This window comes from Pithys albifrons, chromosome 7 (assembly GCF_047495875.1).
Source record: "Pithys albifrons albifrons isolate INPA30051 chromosome 7, PitAlb_v1, whole genome shotgun sequence".
Classification (NCBI taxonomy): domain Eukaryota; kingdom Metazoa; phylum Chordata; class Aves; order Passeriformes; family Thamnophilidae; genus Pithys; species Pithys albifrons.
This window is the reverse complement of record NC_092464.1, coordinates 44823119-44839051: the sequence shown is the minus strand read 5'-3', so window position 1 is coordinate 44839051 and position 15933 is coordinate 44823119. Positions and strand designations below refer to the sequence as shown.

At 43.9% G+C, this 15933-nt stretch overlaps 1 protein-coding gene across 1 annotated transcript in view; it reads left to right on the top strand.

Moving 5' to 3' along the window:
• Nucleotides 1-14859, top strand: part of TMC2 (transmembrane channel like 2) — a 30167-nt gene extending 15308 nt beyond the window's left edge. The window contains exons 12-20 of the mRNA XM_071560278.1: nt 680-859; nt 1687-1839; nt 3207-3335; nt 5448-5515; nt 6365-6604; nt 8339-8464; nt 11232-11310; nt 13396-13516; nt 14606-14859. Of these exons, the coding sequence (XP_071416379.1) occupies nt 680-859; nt 1687-1839; nt 3207-3335; nt 5448-5515; nt 6365-6604; nt 8339-8464; nt 11232-11310; nt 13396-13516; nt 14606-14859 (1350 nt within the window). The remainder of the gene's footprint in view (nt 1-679; nt 860-1686; nt 1840-3206; nt 3336-5447; nt 5516-6364; nt 6605-8338; nt 8465-11231; nt 11311-13395; nt 13517-14605) is intronic.
• The last annotated feature ends 1074 nt before the right edge of the window (nt 14860-15933 follow it).

The following is a 15933-nucleotide window of genomic DNA, read 5'->3' as shown; positions in this document are numbered from 1 at the left end:
TCTCCTGAAAAGAAAAGCACAAAGAGACCTGTGAGTCAGAGACTGACTGCAGGGCTGTAAAAAACCATAGAGCCTGTAAGTCATGCCTGAGCCAACTCTGACTGGCCAATGACCTTACTGACCATAGTACAACTTATTATCTCACATGATAAAGAGGAACAAAGGCACCACTACGACATGTTTTCTTGAGCTGCAAAACTGAGTCCTTGATGTGCTTCCACTCCAATCTGTAAATACCGATTGCAAAAGCAAAGGTGCTGAACGTGGAAAATAAACATTAGCATCAACTAATTATCTTTATGCACACAAGCCAAGTCTTGCGCTTCCTCCGAAACTAAAATAAGAACCTCGGAGCTGATGCAAGCAGTACCACAAGGTACTTGAAGAACCTAAATATTCATGAGTCTGGACTGACAGGGAATAAATGCTTCAGAGCTCATTCCTTTGAGATAACAGCAAAAGTGCTCCTGCAAGAGCAAGTCATGCAACCCAGACCTGCAGTCTGACACTGTGCTGGCTGCACACTAAGGAAAGCCAGAAGCTGAGTTTGGTTTGACTCCCTCCCCTTTATAAATCCTTCAAAAATATCCAACCAGTTGCTAGCAGTCCCCACTCTGCTCAAAGTAAGATAGTCACTGTTGTTACTGTTAGCAGTTATCTCATTTTCCTCATGTGGCAGGTTGAAATTGTGATGTCCTTGCTGGGCATGTTTTGCCCTCCGCTGTTTGAAACCATTGCTGCATTGGAAAATTACCATCCCCGCATTGGGCTCAAATGGCAGCTGGGAAGGATCTTTGCGCTCTTCCTTGGGAACCTCTACACATTTTTGTTGGCCTTGATGGATGATGTCAATGAAAAAGTAAGAGCTAAGCCATAAAGCCACATTCACTAGCACTTTCCAGAGTCAAGAGGGAGCACATCCTGTTCTCACAGCCAGCAGGGGCAAACACCCCCTTTGCAGCAGGTGCTGCCTCTGTCCCCAGTCCTCTTGAGTACTGGCTGCAGTGTCCTGGAGAGACTCACCAAGCATAGTCTCCAGCTCTTCTTCACAGCCCTGAAAAGAGCATGGATATTGTCTCCTATAATTTCAGCATGTTAGGGTAATTCGATTTTTTTCTCCATCTGACACTGTTTGCAATTTCTATTAACACAGACCCCGAGGATATAGTTTATAATCCTCTTTCCCTGCCTCCCCTCTTTAACATCATCCTGGTAGCATGTTGTGGGCAGATAACTGCAGGAAAGGATAAAAGTCTAACTGATCCATAGAAAAAAATATTCTGTTTTAAGCTCGGAAGAATTAGAGGAATTGAGGTGGTTTGCTCTGCCCTGAAAAATTATGAGGAATGTGAGGAAGGAGGATTGAGTGGAGGCTCCCTCTGCACACAGTAGTCTTGAAGGAGGTCTGACTCCTCCAAGTGAGGGGAGCAGGTTGTTTTGCTCCCCAAAACTCATGACGCCCCAACCTGCTCTCAGTCTGGAAGGGCTGCTGCTCCCCTGCTCCTGGGGAAGGATTTTCTGTGCTATACCCTGCACTATAATTCTGTTGTAAGCAGATCCTTACATGGCAGGTGGTAACTGGTAAGGAGGAGGGAGGAACCCAATGCCTTGGGTTTCTCCAAACACATCCACTAAGGCCTCTGTTTTCTGATGGTTTGTGCTGGGGGGGTGGTCTCTCCATTGCAGCTGGCAGAAGAGGATGTGGTAAAGAACATCACATACTGGACACTGCTTGGCCACCACAACTCATCTGTGGGGAATGACAGCACAGCCACCCCGCCTCCCCTTGACCCTGCAGACGTGCCCCGGGGACCCTGCTGGGAGACAACTGTCGGCATTGTAAGAGATTTGTTATGGAGCAAGTCTCCATGTTGTTTTGGTGTGCTTCATTTTTTTGTTTTTCTAGTTCATGTCTTCAGCATTGCCAGGCTTGTAGTTTTCCTCACAAATGACAGCTCTTTTCCCTACTCTGATAAAGCAGCAGCAAGGCAATGCAAGTCCTTGGCCAGTGTTCTCAAGTCATGGTAGTGAAATCCTCAGCTGAAAGACACCAGGGCATACAGAGTTCTGCAGCACTTGCTGTGAGGAGCACAAAGGACTGGGTAGTTTGCAGCCATGCCTGCATCATGGTGGTATTCAGATCATGACTGTGCCTTTGCAGCAAACCTCTCTTCTCCACCTCTTGCTGCACTTCATTGACATTGCAGAGAAGATTTGGTGCAGGAGTAAAACCCAACCACAGGATGTGCCCCAAGGGGGCTCCTGACATGTCCCAACCCATAACACATCATGAGGCCATGGGATGACAGCAGAATTAGGCAAAAGTAACCCTCTTGAAAGGCATGTAGGGTGGCCTTCAAGTCCTTAGTTTCACCACAGAAATCCACCCTACGTTTACCTTGCACCAAGGAGTTCTGCAGCTACACTATGTACAACTTAAAAAGTAAAAGCAATTGTTTATGGGCTGACACAGTCAGGCCTTTCCAAGATACAAGGCTTCGTATTTCTGTGCATACCCAGTGGGTCTTCACTAGCCAAGTGGTTTGCAGTCGAGTGGGAAAAGACCAGCCACCGTCACTCCTCAGAAGGGGCTGATCCTCAGCGCAGCTGAGATGCCATCCACCAGATCCTTGGGTTTTGTTCCCCTAGACTTTTAAACCTTTTCTTGTGCCTTTTCTTTAGAACCCTCGGGGGGCTGGTTATCTCCATCTGACTAGTCCTACTTCTGCTTGCAATTCTGCCTTTCTTGTCTTGCACATCTCCATTCTCTGCACTTACTCATGTAGTTCTTGTTTACAACTGAGCAATTTCCTCAGGAGTCCACATGAAGGTCACAGAGCTGAGCCATACCACAGCTATACACAACCAAAATTATTCTCAGTGTATGTATATTTTACACCAGTATTATTGCTGGCATTAACATGCTGCTCCAATTTTATGAGCTGCCACAGCATACAAGTGCAGTCAATAATGCCAGCAGCAACTATCAGGTCTAACAGCTGTAATGGAGCTTGTAGTTCCCAAGCACAGAGGCAAAGCTTAGGCACTGCTGAGTGCTTGAAAACAGGCAGGGAGTTTGCTCATGGCATGCTTTTCTGAAGATTGCTGTCATATAAAGACAAATGGCTTAATAAAAAATACAGTCCTGAATGCACTACTGAAATTACAGGAGTTAAATGGGATTTTTTCCTTCTTTTAAATTGCAGGAATTTGTGAGACTCACTGTGTCCGATATCCTGGTGACCTTCATAACCATTCTGGTGGGAGATTTCATCCGAGCTTGTTTTGTCAGATTTGTGAATTACTGTTGGTGCTGGGACCTGGAGGCTGGATTTGTAAGTCAGTACCTTAGAGCTGAGAAGATATAAGTAATTTAGGGCCATTTGGTCAAATGCTAGAAATGCTTCCAGTGGTCCTCTGGTCTTGTCTGATAATTTCATTGGTTTAGATAGTCTCTGCTTCGCTTTTCTGTATCAATCATTTCCATGCCAGAAAGAACCCTACAAAAGTGCAACTCCCCTCCCCACCTCAGGACTTTAAAACACGAAGCTGGATTTAAAAAAAGTAATCTGATGTTCATTCAGTTGTTATAACTCCAAACCCTTGGGCCTTTCTGTACCTCTTCTCAAAGCCCCGGACCTTCCTGTTCACTGCCCACCCCACAGGCAGTAACCTGCTTTACTTGCAGCACCATCTTCTGATCGATGCTGGAGGCTGGTGTTACTTCTGCTGCAGTGGAGCAAGGAGCATTTCCTTCCCCTCTCATGTGTGTGTGCCACACAACAGCACTTTGGTATTTATAAAAGCTACATTACCAAAGCAGTGAGTACTGGAGCTGCATAAAACACAGAAGAAAATAATCCTCTTATTGTTTCATATAAGAGGAGACAAAACCAGATGGATTCAGACAGAGATGGAAATACCTTGCAAGATTACAAGCAGATGAGTGCACCCATTGCCTAGCTGTCATTCTGGGAGAGTTTCCAGGAGTGGTCAGGAGAAGAGCAGAGAGGAGGGCTTTGGCCAAGGAAGGTCTGTTGTGTGGCACAACAGACACTTTTCTGCTTGTGGAGCTCTTTATATTTTTTTTATGCAGGAGGCAGAGGACACTTCCCAGGGTGGCCAAGGGATTTTGGAGGTCCTCCCTTCAGCATGAAATTGCTTCCACTGCTTGTGCAAAGATGGTTTGGTAACAGCCACCTAACCCAACCCATCTGTGGGCATCAGCATTATTTTTATATGTTTTTCTAATGCAGATAATTATTAAGTTTCTTGTTTAACCCAGCCTTCTCACACAGTAGTACTCAATGCAGAGGACAGCAGACACTGAAAGTTGTCTCTATTTTCATGGGAAAATGGCGGCCACATTAACCTCTAGTTAAACATTTGACTGACCAGAAGCAACAAAGAAAATAATGTTTAGACCCATCCCTTCCCAAAGCTGTGAGCAGACAGTTAAGCAAGATTCTGACTAGGCTTTTCTTATGTTTTCATAGAAGACAAACATATTAAACCTCAACTTTATGAATTGCTGACATGCAAATGGCATGGAAAACAGACATACCATAGAGGGTATTTCAAACATACAAGACCATCACCCATCATGTCTTAGAACTCTGTTTTCTGCATTGCAGTTTAAAAAAAAAAAGTGGTTCTTTTTTCCAAGAAAACATAAAATGAAAATCTTTACACAGTTTCCTCTGCCAAAAATCTTCTGAGTTTTTTGTGCACAAAAGCAGAGATGGATGGATAGATAAGAAACAGTAGCTTCATCATAGGCAAATCTAACAGAATACTGATTTATAAAACAACAAATACTATTAGACCAGTGTTTACATAGATTAGACCAGCCTGTTCTGGACCTGTCACCATTAGCACCCACATTAGATATTTACAATACTGCTTTATACAGAGCAACACATCAGCGAGCATAGAGTAAAATGCCACCAAATACCCATCCGGTCATATATTTCCTCACATTTCACTCCCTTTGCCTCTATTTCCATTCTTCAGCAGCTTGGACCAGGAGACGTGGATATTTCCAGCATGGCATTTTCCCTCCAGCTCATTGCTATCACTGTTTAAACATACAATATTTTACCATGGTGGAGCTGTAAGTCCGTAACCAGACACACCAGCTGGAGTTTAAACCCCGTCCCCATGTCATGGCTCCTTTGCTTGCAGCTGGCACTATATCAGCAGGAAGAGAGCAGCTCCAAGAACCTCCATATATCTTTCCAATTTTCAGCAAGCCAAGAGAGAAGCAGCACAGTAGTTCCAATGTTGCTTTCCTCGCAGTGCTGCTGGTCATTCAAGCTGTATGCACACAGCAAGAGCCCTTCCCAGGAATCCCTTCTTACCACCCTTAAATAAGCATCATATACCCAGCAGAAAACAATAGCAGATACCTCTAACAACAACACATTTTCCTTTCTTTCCCCATACAGCCATCCTATGCAGAATTTGACATCAGTGGCAATGTTTTGGGTTTGGTTTTCAACCAGGGAATGATTTGGTAAGATTCTTCTTTTTCTTTTTTTTTTTTGCCTTATTTAGAAAACTTGTCAGTGGAGTTTGAAAGTTTCCAAGCCAGCTAGATAAACCAACATACCTTTGGGTTCTGTTTTTTCTCATTGTTTGGCTTTCTAAAAGTGAAAATTGAAAAATTCCATCTTACTCATCCAAGAGGAGTAGCAGGGGCATTACTTTAACAATTCAGTCAAGCAAACCCTGCCCCACACTTACTTTCCTAAGATTTTTTCTTTCCAGTGGTAAAAATGTATTAAAATGGTCCATGTGCTGGGGAAAGACTTCAGAAGGGGTTTGGGGGGAATCATTAGGTTACTCATCATTGCAAGGGTGGTAACAGAGCAAGCGAGATCAAATTGGGCAGTAGGGTTTGTCACAAAACTGCCCCAAGGGAGGGTAAACAGGAGCTGCTCTGCCCTGCTGTGGCAGTACCAGAGGCAACACGACAAAGCATCCTCCCCTACTCTTGAGAGGAAAGTTTTTTTGCCATGGACTGATAATTTCTATCTGTTACCACTCTTCAACATCTCTGCAGATTTAAGGGGGTCTTCCCCTGTGGGTTGCATTCACCTGACATTTTCCAAGCTATCTACAAGCCATTTTTTGTCACAAACTGAAAATCTTTCTTTGTAGCCTCAAAGAGGGCTGAGTCTTTGCTGGTTCTCAATGCATGGGACCATACACTAACACGAATGCAAGTGGCTTCTCCTCTGGGAGCACAGGAGTGGCACTAGTCATCCCTCAGACTTCATTTGTGGCCAAACTTGCCACCACATGAATATTTGTTTTCCAGTCTTTCAAAAAACAGCACCTGTCCTTCTCTTTTCCTTTTCAGGATGGGATCCTTTTATGCGCCAGGGCTCGTGGGTATAAACGTGCTACGCTTATTAACCTCCATGTATTTTCAGTGCTGGGCTGTTATGAGTAGCAATGTCCCTCATGAAAGAGTCTTCAAAGCATCCAAGTCTAATAATTTTTACATGGGACTATTGCTGTTGATCCTATTCCTCAGCCTCCTGCCTGTGGCTTACACCATCATGTCCCTGCCTCCCTCCTTTGACTGTGGACCATTCAGGTACTAGCAAAACATCAAAAAGGGACATTTTAGTGCTCTGGGACATGAGATTATTTTCATGAGTTTAGAAGGCCTGGACTCCAGCATAGATGAGGAAATACCTCCATTCTCCATCTGCTTAAATCCTTAGCATAGGAAGCAAAGGGTCATGTCCATCTATCTATGGGGTGTAAACAGTCAGCTGGCAGCACTGAACCTGCTCCTGTCTGCTCTTCCCCTTTGCTACATCATTCCCAGCTTTCCCCCAATACACGCTGATGAAAGCGCCAGAGGACAGAAGGGGTGGGACAGCAAGGTGCAGCCCCCAGTAAATGAAAAACAACGGGGACATCCCTAAGGCTGGAACACTGTGGGAGCAAAATGAGTCCAAATTCTCCTTCATAGAGATAACAACTCCCACAGCACAATATTTATTTCATGCGTTGCCCTCAGTTGAAAAATAGCAGGAAATAGATAGGGGTGGGCCTGAAGAGCTGCAGCTTAAAAAAAAATTGTGGTGGATTTCTGGGGTTCTTTTGGTTTTTGTTTGTTTTGGTTTTTGGTTTTTTTTAAATTAAGCCAGAATCAGCACTGCACAGAGCATTCAGTGGACTGGATTAACCTGCCAATAAAGTCTAATTTGATTGAATAATGCCATTTCCTGGGCCTGCTGAATCTGAGTCAGCAAGGAGCCTGCTTGGAACAAACTGTTCTCACTGTTTCAGGTTATCTGCTTGCTAACAGAGAATGACAATAGAAAGCTAAAATGCTCGGGGGAGAAGGCAAGAGACCAAAATACTCTCAGTTCTATAACAAGGACAGGTGTCAACGAGCAATGTCAGAAGACCTGACAAGAAACTTGTTGCAGGCACACTATCATTTGGAGATGACTAATCTGCAGTGTGAAAGAGCTATTTCAGTTCCCAATCAACCCTTCAAAAGCCACTCAGCCTAATTCAGACCCTGGCACACCACTCGACTGAAAGCTCAGCTCTCCCAAGTGTCTGGCAGTTGATGAAGTTGGGATACTGTTTAGCCAAGTTTTGCCTTTATTGACTTTCATCATCGGAACAGAGTCCAACACCCTCCTGAAGGGAATCCTGCAAGCTCCTGGGAGGCAATAAGCCTAAGTAGGAAGAATAGCACTGATAGGGCTGCATTCTCAGACCCAGAGATGCTAGGGAGAAAAGAAGGTCAATTACATAAATCCAGCCTTCCCCAGATTTGTTCTCCTTTCACACAGAATACTCTCATCTGCTTTATCAGTCCAGTTTGAAATTACTCTTTCACTGAGTTTCCTATTAAGCAATAATCACAGCTTGCTATTTTTGTCATTACTTAGCAGCTCTTCAAGTTGGCTCATTATTTCAGAAAGCTGGAATTTGCATATGGAAACTCATCTCCACCATAAAAAAGCCATATTTAACAAGATATTGATCCAAAATATATGGTTACTGCAGTCTGTAGGTTTTTATATATTTCAGAGGGGTAAATAGTCAGAACTCATGAAGCAGGGACAGGTGGAAATAAATGAGCAAGTTGGCCTAGGAAGGTTTGTTCCTATAATCAGTGCGGGGAGGGAAGGAATGAATGGACCAACACATAATCTAAAATTAAGGCATTTTAAAATCCTTGGCTTGAGCTGAAGCTCACTGAAAGAGGGATAAAACATGCTACTTAGCATCCTTAGACTGGGAGTCATTTTGTCCCTCCAGGAAAAATCTACACTCCTTAACTGGCTGTTTGTCTTTCCAGTGGTAAAAAAAGGATGTATGATGTTATTCAAGAGACCATCGAGCTTGATTTCCCACTTTTTGTTGCCAAGATCTTCAGCTATGTGGCAAATCCAGGACTGATCATACCTGCAATTCTACTAATGGTGTAAGTTTTCCTTGCAATATAACATGCCTGGGTTGGGTGAGAAGGTTGAAAAACAAAAATTCTGGGATATTAGGAAGGTCTAAATATGCTTTCTGCTGAGATAACACGAATTAGAGCAGATGCATGATGCCTCCCTCCTCACCTTTGCCTAACCCAGTTTCCCAAAATTTAATTACCTGACCCGATTAAACACAACTTTGTTGATTAAAACCATTGCTGACAAAGGCCTTCTAGATATCCAAGCTGTCACAGCTTCCATATGAAAAACTTTCAGTAGCCAGCAGGAAATAAATGGACACTCTCAGCCTGGTGCCTCTTGGAGAAGCAATTTCTGTCACAGCTGGTGGTATTTAGAGCACAGCCAAGACAGGGCATTCAAAAATCACATTCCAAAAATGTGAAGAATTGTGAGTTTTGTTGGGGGTTTTAAGGGTTTTATTTTTATATTTTCCAAATAATACATCCGGAATTTGTTTCAGTGCCGTTTGATCATTTCAGCTTTGAAATCACACTTAAATCCCTAGCACCTTCAGCAGTACTAGGATCAGGGTAGTTCTTTTTTTTTTCCCCTTAGGATATTTTTGGCATTGTTCTCAAGGTTTCACATAGCTATCAAAATCAGTAGGAGAGCTGTGGCCAAATTCTGTAGGCAGACTTCAGACTAATCAATGGGAGACAGGGAGAGAGAGAGGAAATGCCTATTACACATAGAGCTTGCCTGCTCTGACTTCCTGGGCCATCCCCACACATTGGAGTTGGGCCTGTGGGCTGATCCAGTACAGCTTCCCTTGGTCACAGGGATGCTTCATTCTGAATAGTTACACTGAAGGTAATGCCATTTAATTAAATCAAATACAAGTTCTCATGTTGCAAAGTTTCTTAGAGAAACAACTAGAGAAAAACCCCAATTAAACAGAAAGTTATATGTCACTCCTCTACCTGCCTCAGACTATTTACTCATTTTAACCTAAAAAGGATGGTAAAAATACCGTGACTTGTGCAGACAGATCCTGCACTTAGGAGAATTAGATCAGGTATGTGCAGGAAACAAGTCTTACACCACATCTCTAGTACAGCCAAGCATATTATTAAGTTATACACTCTGGAGTGAGACTAGGCTTATATCTCAGTGTTTGGAAGAGGAACCTGGTGAGCTCACACCCTTCTCCACCAATGCCCTGTTAAATGCGGGAGTTTTCAGGGGAGGAAGCTCTGGTGGCTGGAGGTGATATTGGCCACACATGCAAGGAGTGAGAAAGGACTGGAAAAAAACTGGAAGTGGATTAGCTCAGTTATTCAATGAACTTGAGAAAGCAGCTCAGAAACACAGTACATGGCATCTCAGATGGCTTTGAATAGCAAACTCCAGTTATCTTTATGAAGACAGGTGTTCTTCAGCACATCCTGGCTGGTCACAACAAAAAATGGCAGAGCAGCCACAAAGCCCCGATTACAAAGTTGTATTTTCTAGGGAATGAGCTTGATAACATAGAAATAAAACTACCACATCTTTACTGAAGAACAAATAAAACAATTTCTTATAGGATTTGCGGGACAGATAGCTCAGATCAGCGAGACTGGGGTTTGGGTTAGCGCTAGGCAAAAGGAAGGAAATGTGTTTCCTCTAGATAGATCCCTGTAAAAAGCCTCAAGAAAGGCCATTCTAAATACCCCTTCCTGATCTCCCACATGGAAACCAATATGCTGATACACTGGGCTTAGAGTCAGGCATTCTGTGATCAAATTCCTTGAGTCTAGTTTAAGGATGCGGAACCTGAGCTGCAGCCACACAAGCAGGTTATGAACTCTCAGGAAACCTTTTTTCCTCTTACCTTTTCTTCTTCACTTTTATAAGGGAATTTTCTACTTTATATAAAAGAAAATACCAACTATACTGGTGAACTGAACAACTGGCACTTTTCCTGGGAATGGCTTGGAGTCACTGAGCACATGACATTTATAATTTAGACAAATAAAAGAAGCATGAGGAGACATTTTTTTACTACTGAAATATTACTGGCTGGTGAATGTCAGAGGTGGTGAGACAGACCCAGATGCTCAGGCATGTTTTAAAACACAAACTTCCCTGTGCACCAAAGGCTGGCAGCCAGCGTGCCCTCTCCTATCCCCTGCTTGTCTTTCAGTTCCCTCCAGCTTGGCTTGGGTTTCCCCGGCTTTGGCATGTCCTCTTTGAAGAAGAAGAGATTGAAACAAAAGCCAGTGGCTCTGCTCCAGCCTGATTTCTGCTTGCCTTCAGTTCCTGTCTCTGCTCATTCTCAAGGGCCCCTTCCAGGGATACAGGATGAAGCTGGTTGTGACAAAGCGGGAAGGAGGACTGCTCCTTGAGCGCTGCTTTTCAGGAGAGGCTTCAGGCCCTGTTCTGCCACTGTGTCCCTGGTCTCCTACATTTTTCCTAAAGTCTCTGTGTTAACTGCTGCCTGTTCAATCTCAAGGATGGTGCCTGGTTTCATCAAGGCTGGTAGAAAGGAAGCAGAGGGAGCTCATAGTGAGCCATGGTGGAGGCAGGGTGGTAATTTTCTACTCTTTGAGCAGAACTGAGATACTGGACAGGCTCAGCCCATCTTAACTGACCATGCCACAAGGCAGCTTGAATTTTTCCTAAGCCTTGACACTGTAAAAGCAGTTTGGAGCCAGCTGGTAGGAACACTAGCTATTAGAAGGCAGGCAAAAAATTAAATGTTGCCTCCTGGTGAAAACTTATCTCTCCCCTGATCGCATCACTGCAACAACATGTTTGTTTTTCTAGCCTTGCCATCTATTACCTAAATTCTGTGTCTGAAGCCTATCAGCGCGCCAATGCAGAGCTGAAGAAGAAAATGCAAATGGTAAGTATCATTCTGGCAAAGCTACCTTTAGAATACCATGCACTTCAATTTTGATGTGTAACATATGCTTTTAAATCACTCTTCACTTCTGAATACATTGGTGACACAAGGAAAAGATGTATTTTATGCTTGTTCAGTCCCCTCTGATGGCATTTAATGGCTAACTGCAAAGAGTGGTCACATCTTATAATAGGCTGCAATTTCATTCATGGAAACTACAGTTCATTTTCCCATAAACTGCACTCTGGTGCCTGAGATTTCCCAGGGACAATGATAAGCCTATCAAAACCACAGGCAGATTTTGTACAAGTTGAAGAGCAATGAGTCATAAATAACAACATGGCAATAACATTTTTTCCCAGTAATTCTCAAAACACCTTACAAAGGAGGCTGGTATCTGTCTCTGCTGAGCAGATGGGAAAAGCAAGATACAGACAAGGTGCAATGACTTGAACTAGCAGTGTAGGATTTGGACCTCATGATATTCAAAACTGCAAGACATTGTAACAAGTAGAGAACAATAGTGCAAGGAACCCTGGACTAATATTAACTAGGTCTGGCAGCAAAATATCTGCAAAAGCAGAGAATGATTCTCAATGAGAAACAGCAAAGGTGTACTAGGGCTTGTGCTGGTCTGGCAGCACCAATTTTCTCCAGAACTTTGCTGGTGAGTCTCTGTCCTGGTCCTGTTTTATATGACACAGATGTGCCCAAAGTATCAAACTATCAAGGAGAGAATGTGATGTCATCAAAGGACTGGTATCAGCCATATTACTGGCATAGAGCAGGATCCATGTCAAAGAAGCAACGCTCCATAAAGTAAAACTGTGCAAAGTAGAGATTGGTGCAACATTAAAAGGGGGGATGTGAGCACTGAGAAATGAGACTGCATAGATTACATTCACATGTTCAAATTCAGAATTGATCACTCATGCACATGGCCTAAAGTGTATTGGTGCAAAGGGCACCCTCAAGTATTGCAAGAGTTGAACACATGCTACAGCGCACTTGGACTTAGAGGCGCTTCTCTATTTCACACTGCACAACCTGGCTGTGATCAGAGTTTAAGGGATCACAAAGCAGGGCCCTGTGCTACCCAAAGGAAAGAAACACCTCCAGAGAAGCACCTGCCTTTGCACAGATATTACATACCTTTGTCTCACAGGCACCTGTTGGTTTGCTGAGACAGCCAAGCTGACAAGAGCAGAGGTATGCAGCAGGGCAGGGCAGGGCAAAGGAAGGGTATTGGCACAGTCCTGCTGCTTAGGGAGTGAGAAACAAGAGGTGCCTATTCATGGCATGGGTAGGCAGCAGTTGGAGCTCACCAGAGACCCCTGCTGAGTTCAGAGAGACGTGTTATGCCTCCCCCCAAAGCCAGTCAGGTTTGCCAAGTGGATGGAGGCTGCTCTGTGGGTTGGGACCACTCAGCCGTAGCAAGGCCATGAGCTTGCTCTAGTATACAACTCCTTCCATTGGCAAATCACTATTTTGGGGGGAAGGATGGAGCTGGAGTGGAGTCCATCCAAAGTTACTCATTGCATAAGAGAATGCAGCCTCTGCCTTCCACATCCAGCATACTTGTTCTGAGCAGAAACAGCCCCTGGATATTTTCTTCCCTCTGCTATGCAGAAGAAAAGCTTTTGAAAACCTAATATATAAGTAAAAGCAGACAGCCCTACAGCCCATTCCCATTCTGCCATACCCTGCTCCTCTTCTTCTGGCATTTATCCCTGACACCCTTTCTCACAAGAGCACCACATTTAAAATAAACCAAGACCTCAGGGAGAGCAGATTGCTGGTTGCAGAAACATGCAGTCTGGTAGACTCTAAACCATGTTATGAGCAAGTGCTTTGCCATAACAGGAGCAGAGGTATTGCTTCCCAGGCTCTCATCTTCTGCCTGGGATGTACTTTCTTTCCTAAAAACACTTGATCAATGGACCAAGATTCAGCACCTTAAACTTGGCAAAGAGAATGCATTCATACCAACAAACACTTAGCCAGACCAACCATGATACCAAGGCCACCATTTCACCGATTATATCTGCAGTTTTAAGCTAAACCAAATGGTTTTTAATGATGCAGCAACGTGAAGAGGAGAAAAACAAGAGAAACAACAAAACCAGTACCAACCCCATGCTACAAGATCTGGATGATTTACTTACACCAAGTACGAAGACTGACAATCACCCCAAAGAAGCAGAAGGTAAAAACTAAACAATCTCCCCTCAACACTTCTGAAAATGCTCATTTAGCACCGAAGTGACAGGGTAGGATTGAGGAACTGGAGGGAAACACATTTGCAAGGAAATTAGATGAGTATACCTAGCACAGATTTTGTCCACTCACAGAAGTCCACCCGCCAACGGACACCCAGGAAGGGGATATTTTTAGACTAGATTATGTCTCACACAGGTTTATCACAGTTTGGGAATTGTAATCCAAAGTTATAATTCACATCCCAGCTATTAACCATGCCAGTCATGAAACCAGCAATTTATTCTGAGAACAATGCTTAAATTCCAGTGGTTTTTCTGTGCTGATGAGTTGAGTCAGGCTTTCATTGGAAAATCCATCATGAATGACACAGAAGCTTTTCACAGGAGTGCATTGGTCTTAAGGCAAATAAATGCATACTGCAAGCTCTGCTGTGGGGGTGCATGGCTGGGCAGAAAGAAGCAGGAGGAGGCATTTGCACCAGGATCTGGGCATCTTCAAGGAAGATGGATCCTCTGGTCTTGGTCTCAACCAGCCACTTTCTGACTGTCAGAGTCTCCTGCCCTCATTTGTGAGAAACATGAAAAATTTTGATTCTGTCTTGATACAGATGAGAAAAGCAGACTAGTGCCACCATAATATCCTTGCATCTAGATGGGCTGAGGTAAGTTGGAAAGTTCAGAGTAACCAAACACAGGCTCCCCCCAGAGCAGACCCAGGGCACTCATTTCAACAGAAATAGTACTGGCAGTGTTTCAGGTGCACTGAAATCAGATGACTAAAATCAGCAATTGCCCATGCCCACCCCATGACTAGAGATATACCAGCATGGCTGATAGCATTATCATGTCTTATAAACACATCAGTAAGAACCTGCAAAAACAGCTTGGGCAACAGAGACATGTACTGGCTGTTGGCCAGGGCTCAGTGGTCTTATTCACGGTTTCTACTCTCAGATGCTCAAACACAAGTCTCTAGACACTCTGATTATTGCACACAGAGGAAACAGCAGACACTGGGGAGAAGACAAAAAGCAGTGTTTGCTCTCTAAAAGTAACATTCATAATCTTTGCTCTAGACAAGAAAATAGAGTCTCCTGACAGAACCAGCCCTGTCAGGAAGCCAGGAAAAGGAGCCGTCCTGGATGGCAGCCCCATGACTGGCGGGAGAGGAGCAGCACTCACCCCACCATCACACGTCTTTGTGACACAGCCACTGACACCAGGTGTCTGGGCACCTTATCCTGGCCAGCCCAGGCCACGAGGGCACCCACTGGGACTGGTCCCTGGCAGAGGGAGAGGGCAGCCAGGCTACTTACAGGCTGCTCGATAAGCTCAGCTATGTTTCTCCCATTTGACATTTAAATAGAGGTGCTGCATGAACTACTGTAGTTTTAGTAGGAAATTATTATTGCATGTTGCACATTACTCCTGATGGTCTCTATCTATCCAATAGTATCTAATACAGATTTGTTTAGACACTTGGTAGTACTTTGGAGTTGTAACCCCCAAAGGCTGCCCTGCTTTTGACGGCAGAGAAGATGGAAGGCAGTCAGAATGAAAATCAGCTGTGACATTGCTGAACTGCTACACACAGCACACAGCCCTGTGGCCACCGACAGCAGCACCAACAGTGGGGAGCTCTGTGGAACAAGTGCTTGTCAGTCCTCTCAAAGCTTTCTTTAATTAATAAAAGTGGTGTGAATTTACCTGTCATTTCAACAGAGGTTTTGGGGTTTTTTTGCTGTCCTGCTCAAGGAATTAAATACTCTTTAGAAAAAGTGAGTGTCCCTGCCCAGCCACAAGCCAGCTGCTACTAGGAGTAGAGGACTCCTACTATATGAGCACAGGAGGAGGTTTTGTCAGCTGCATTTGTCATAGCTTTCCTCAAGTCTACCTCCTCCAAACTTTCATCTTTTTGTTTCAATCTCACCATCACTTTCCCTGGGTTCCCAATCTGCTCCTCTTTTCAAGTCTGTTGACAGCAGCTTGCACCATTATTTCAATTCCTGGATTTGATCCCTAGTCTAGCAACGTCACCCAGCACAAATGAGACACTAACAGTGCTTTGGCCTAGTTTTTGGTTATAACCAATAGAAACCCCTGTTGCAATTTCAGAATAGCATCTTCAAGATCTACAGGACTTCCCAGGATGCTGTGGCAAAACTTCTCTGGGTTGACCTGCTCTTTTACACCTCCAGTTTCTTCCTGTTGTTGATACAAACCCATCCTGGCCACCTTAGATCTGGTGTTCATATATGTGTTGTTCTCCATAAAATATTCTATAAAAAATGAACTTCAGTAAAGTCAAGTCCATAACCATAGCTAGTAAAAATTTCACTAACGCTGGGATATTTGCATTTAAAAGATCTCACTTTGAAGTTTTCCACTAAATGCCACAAATTTT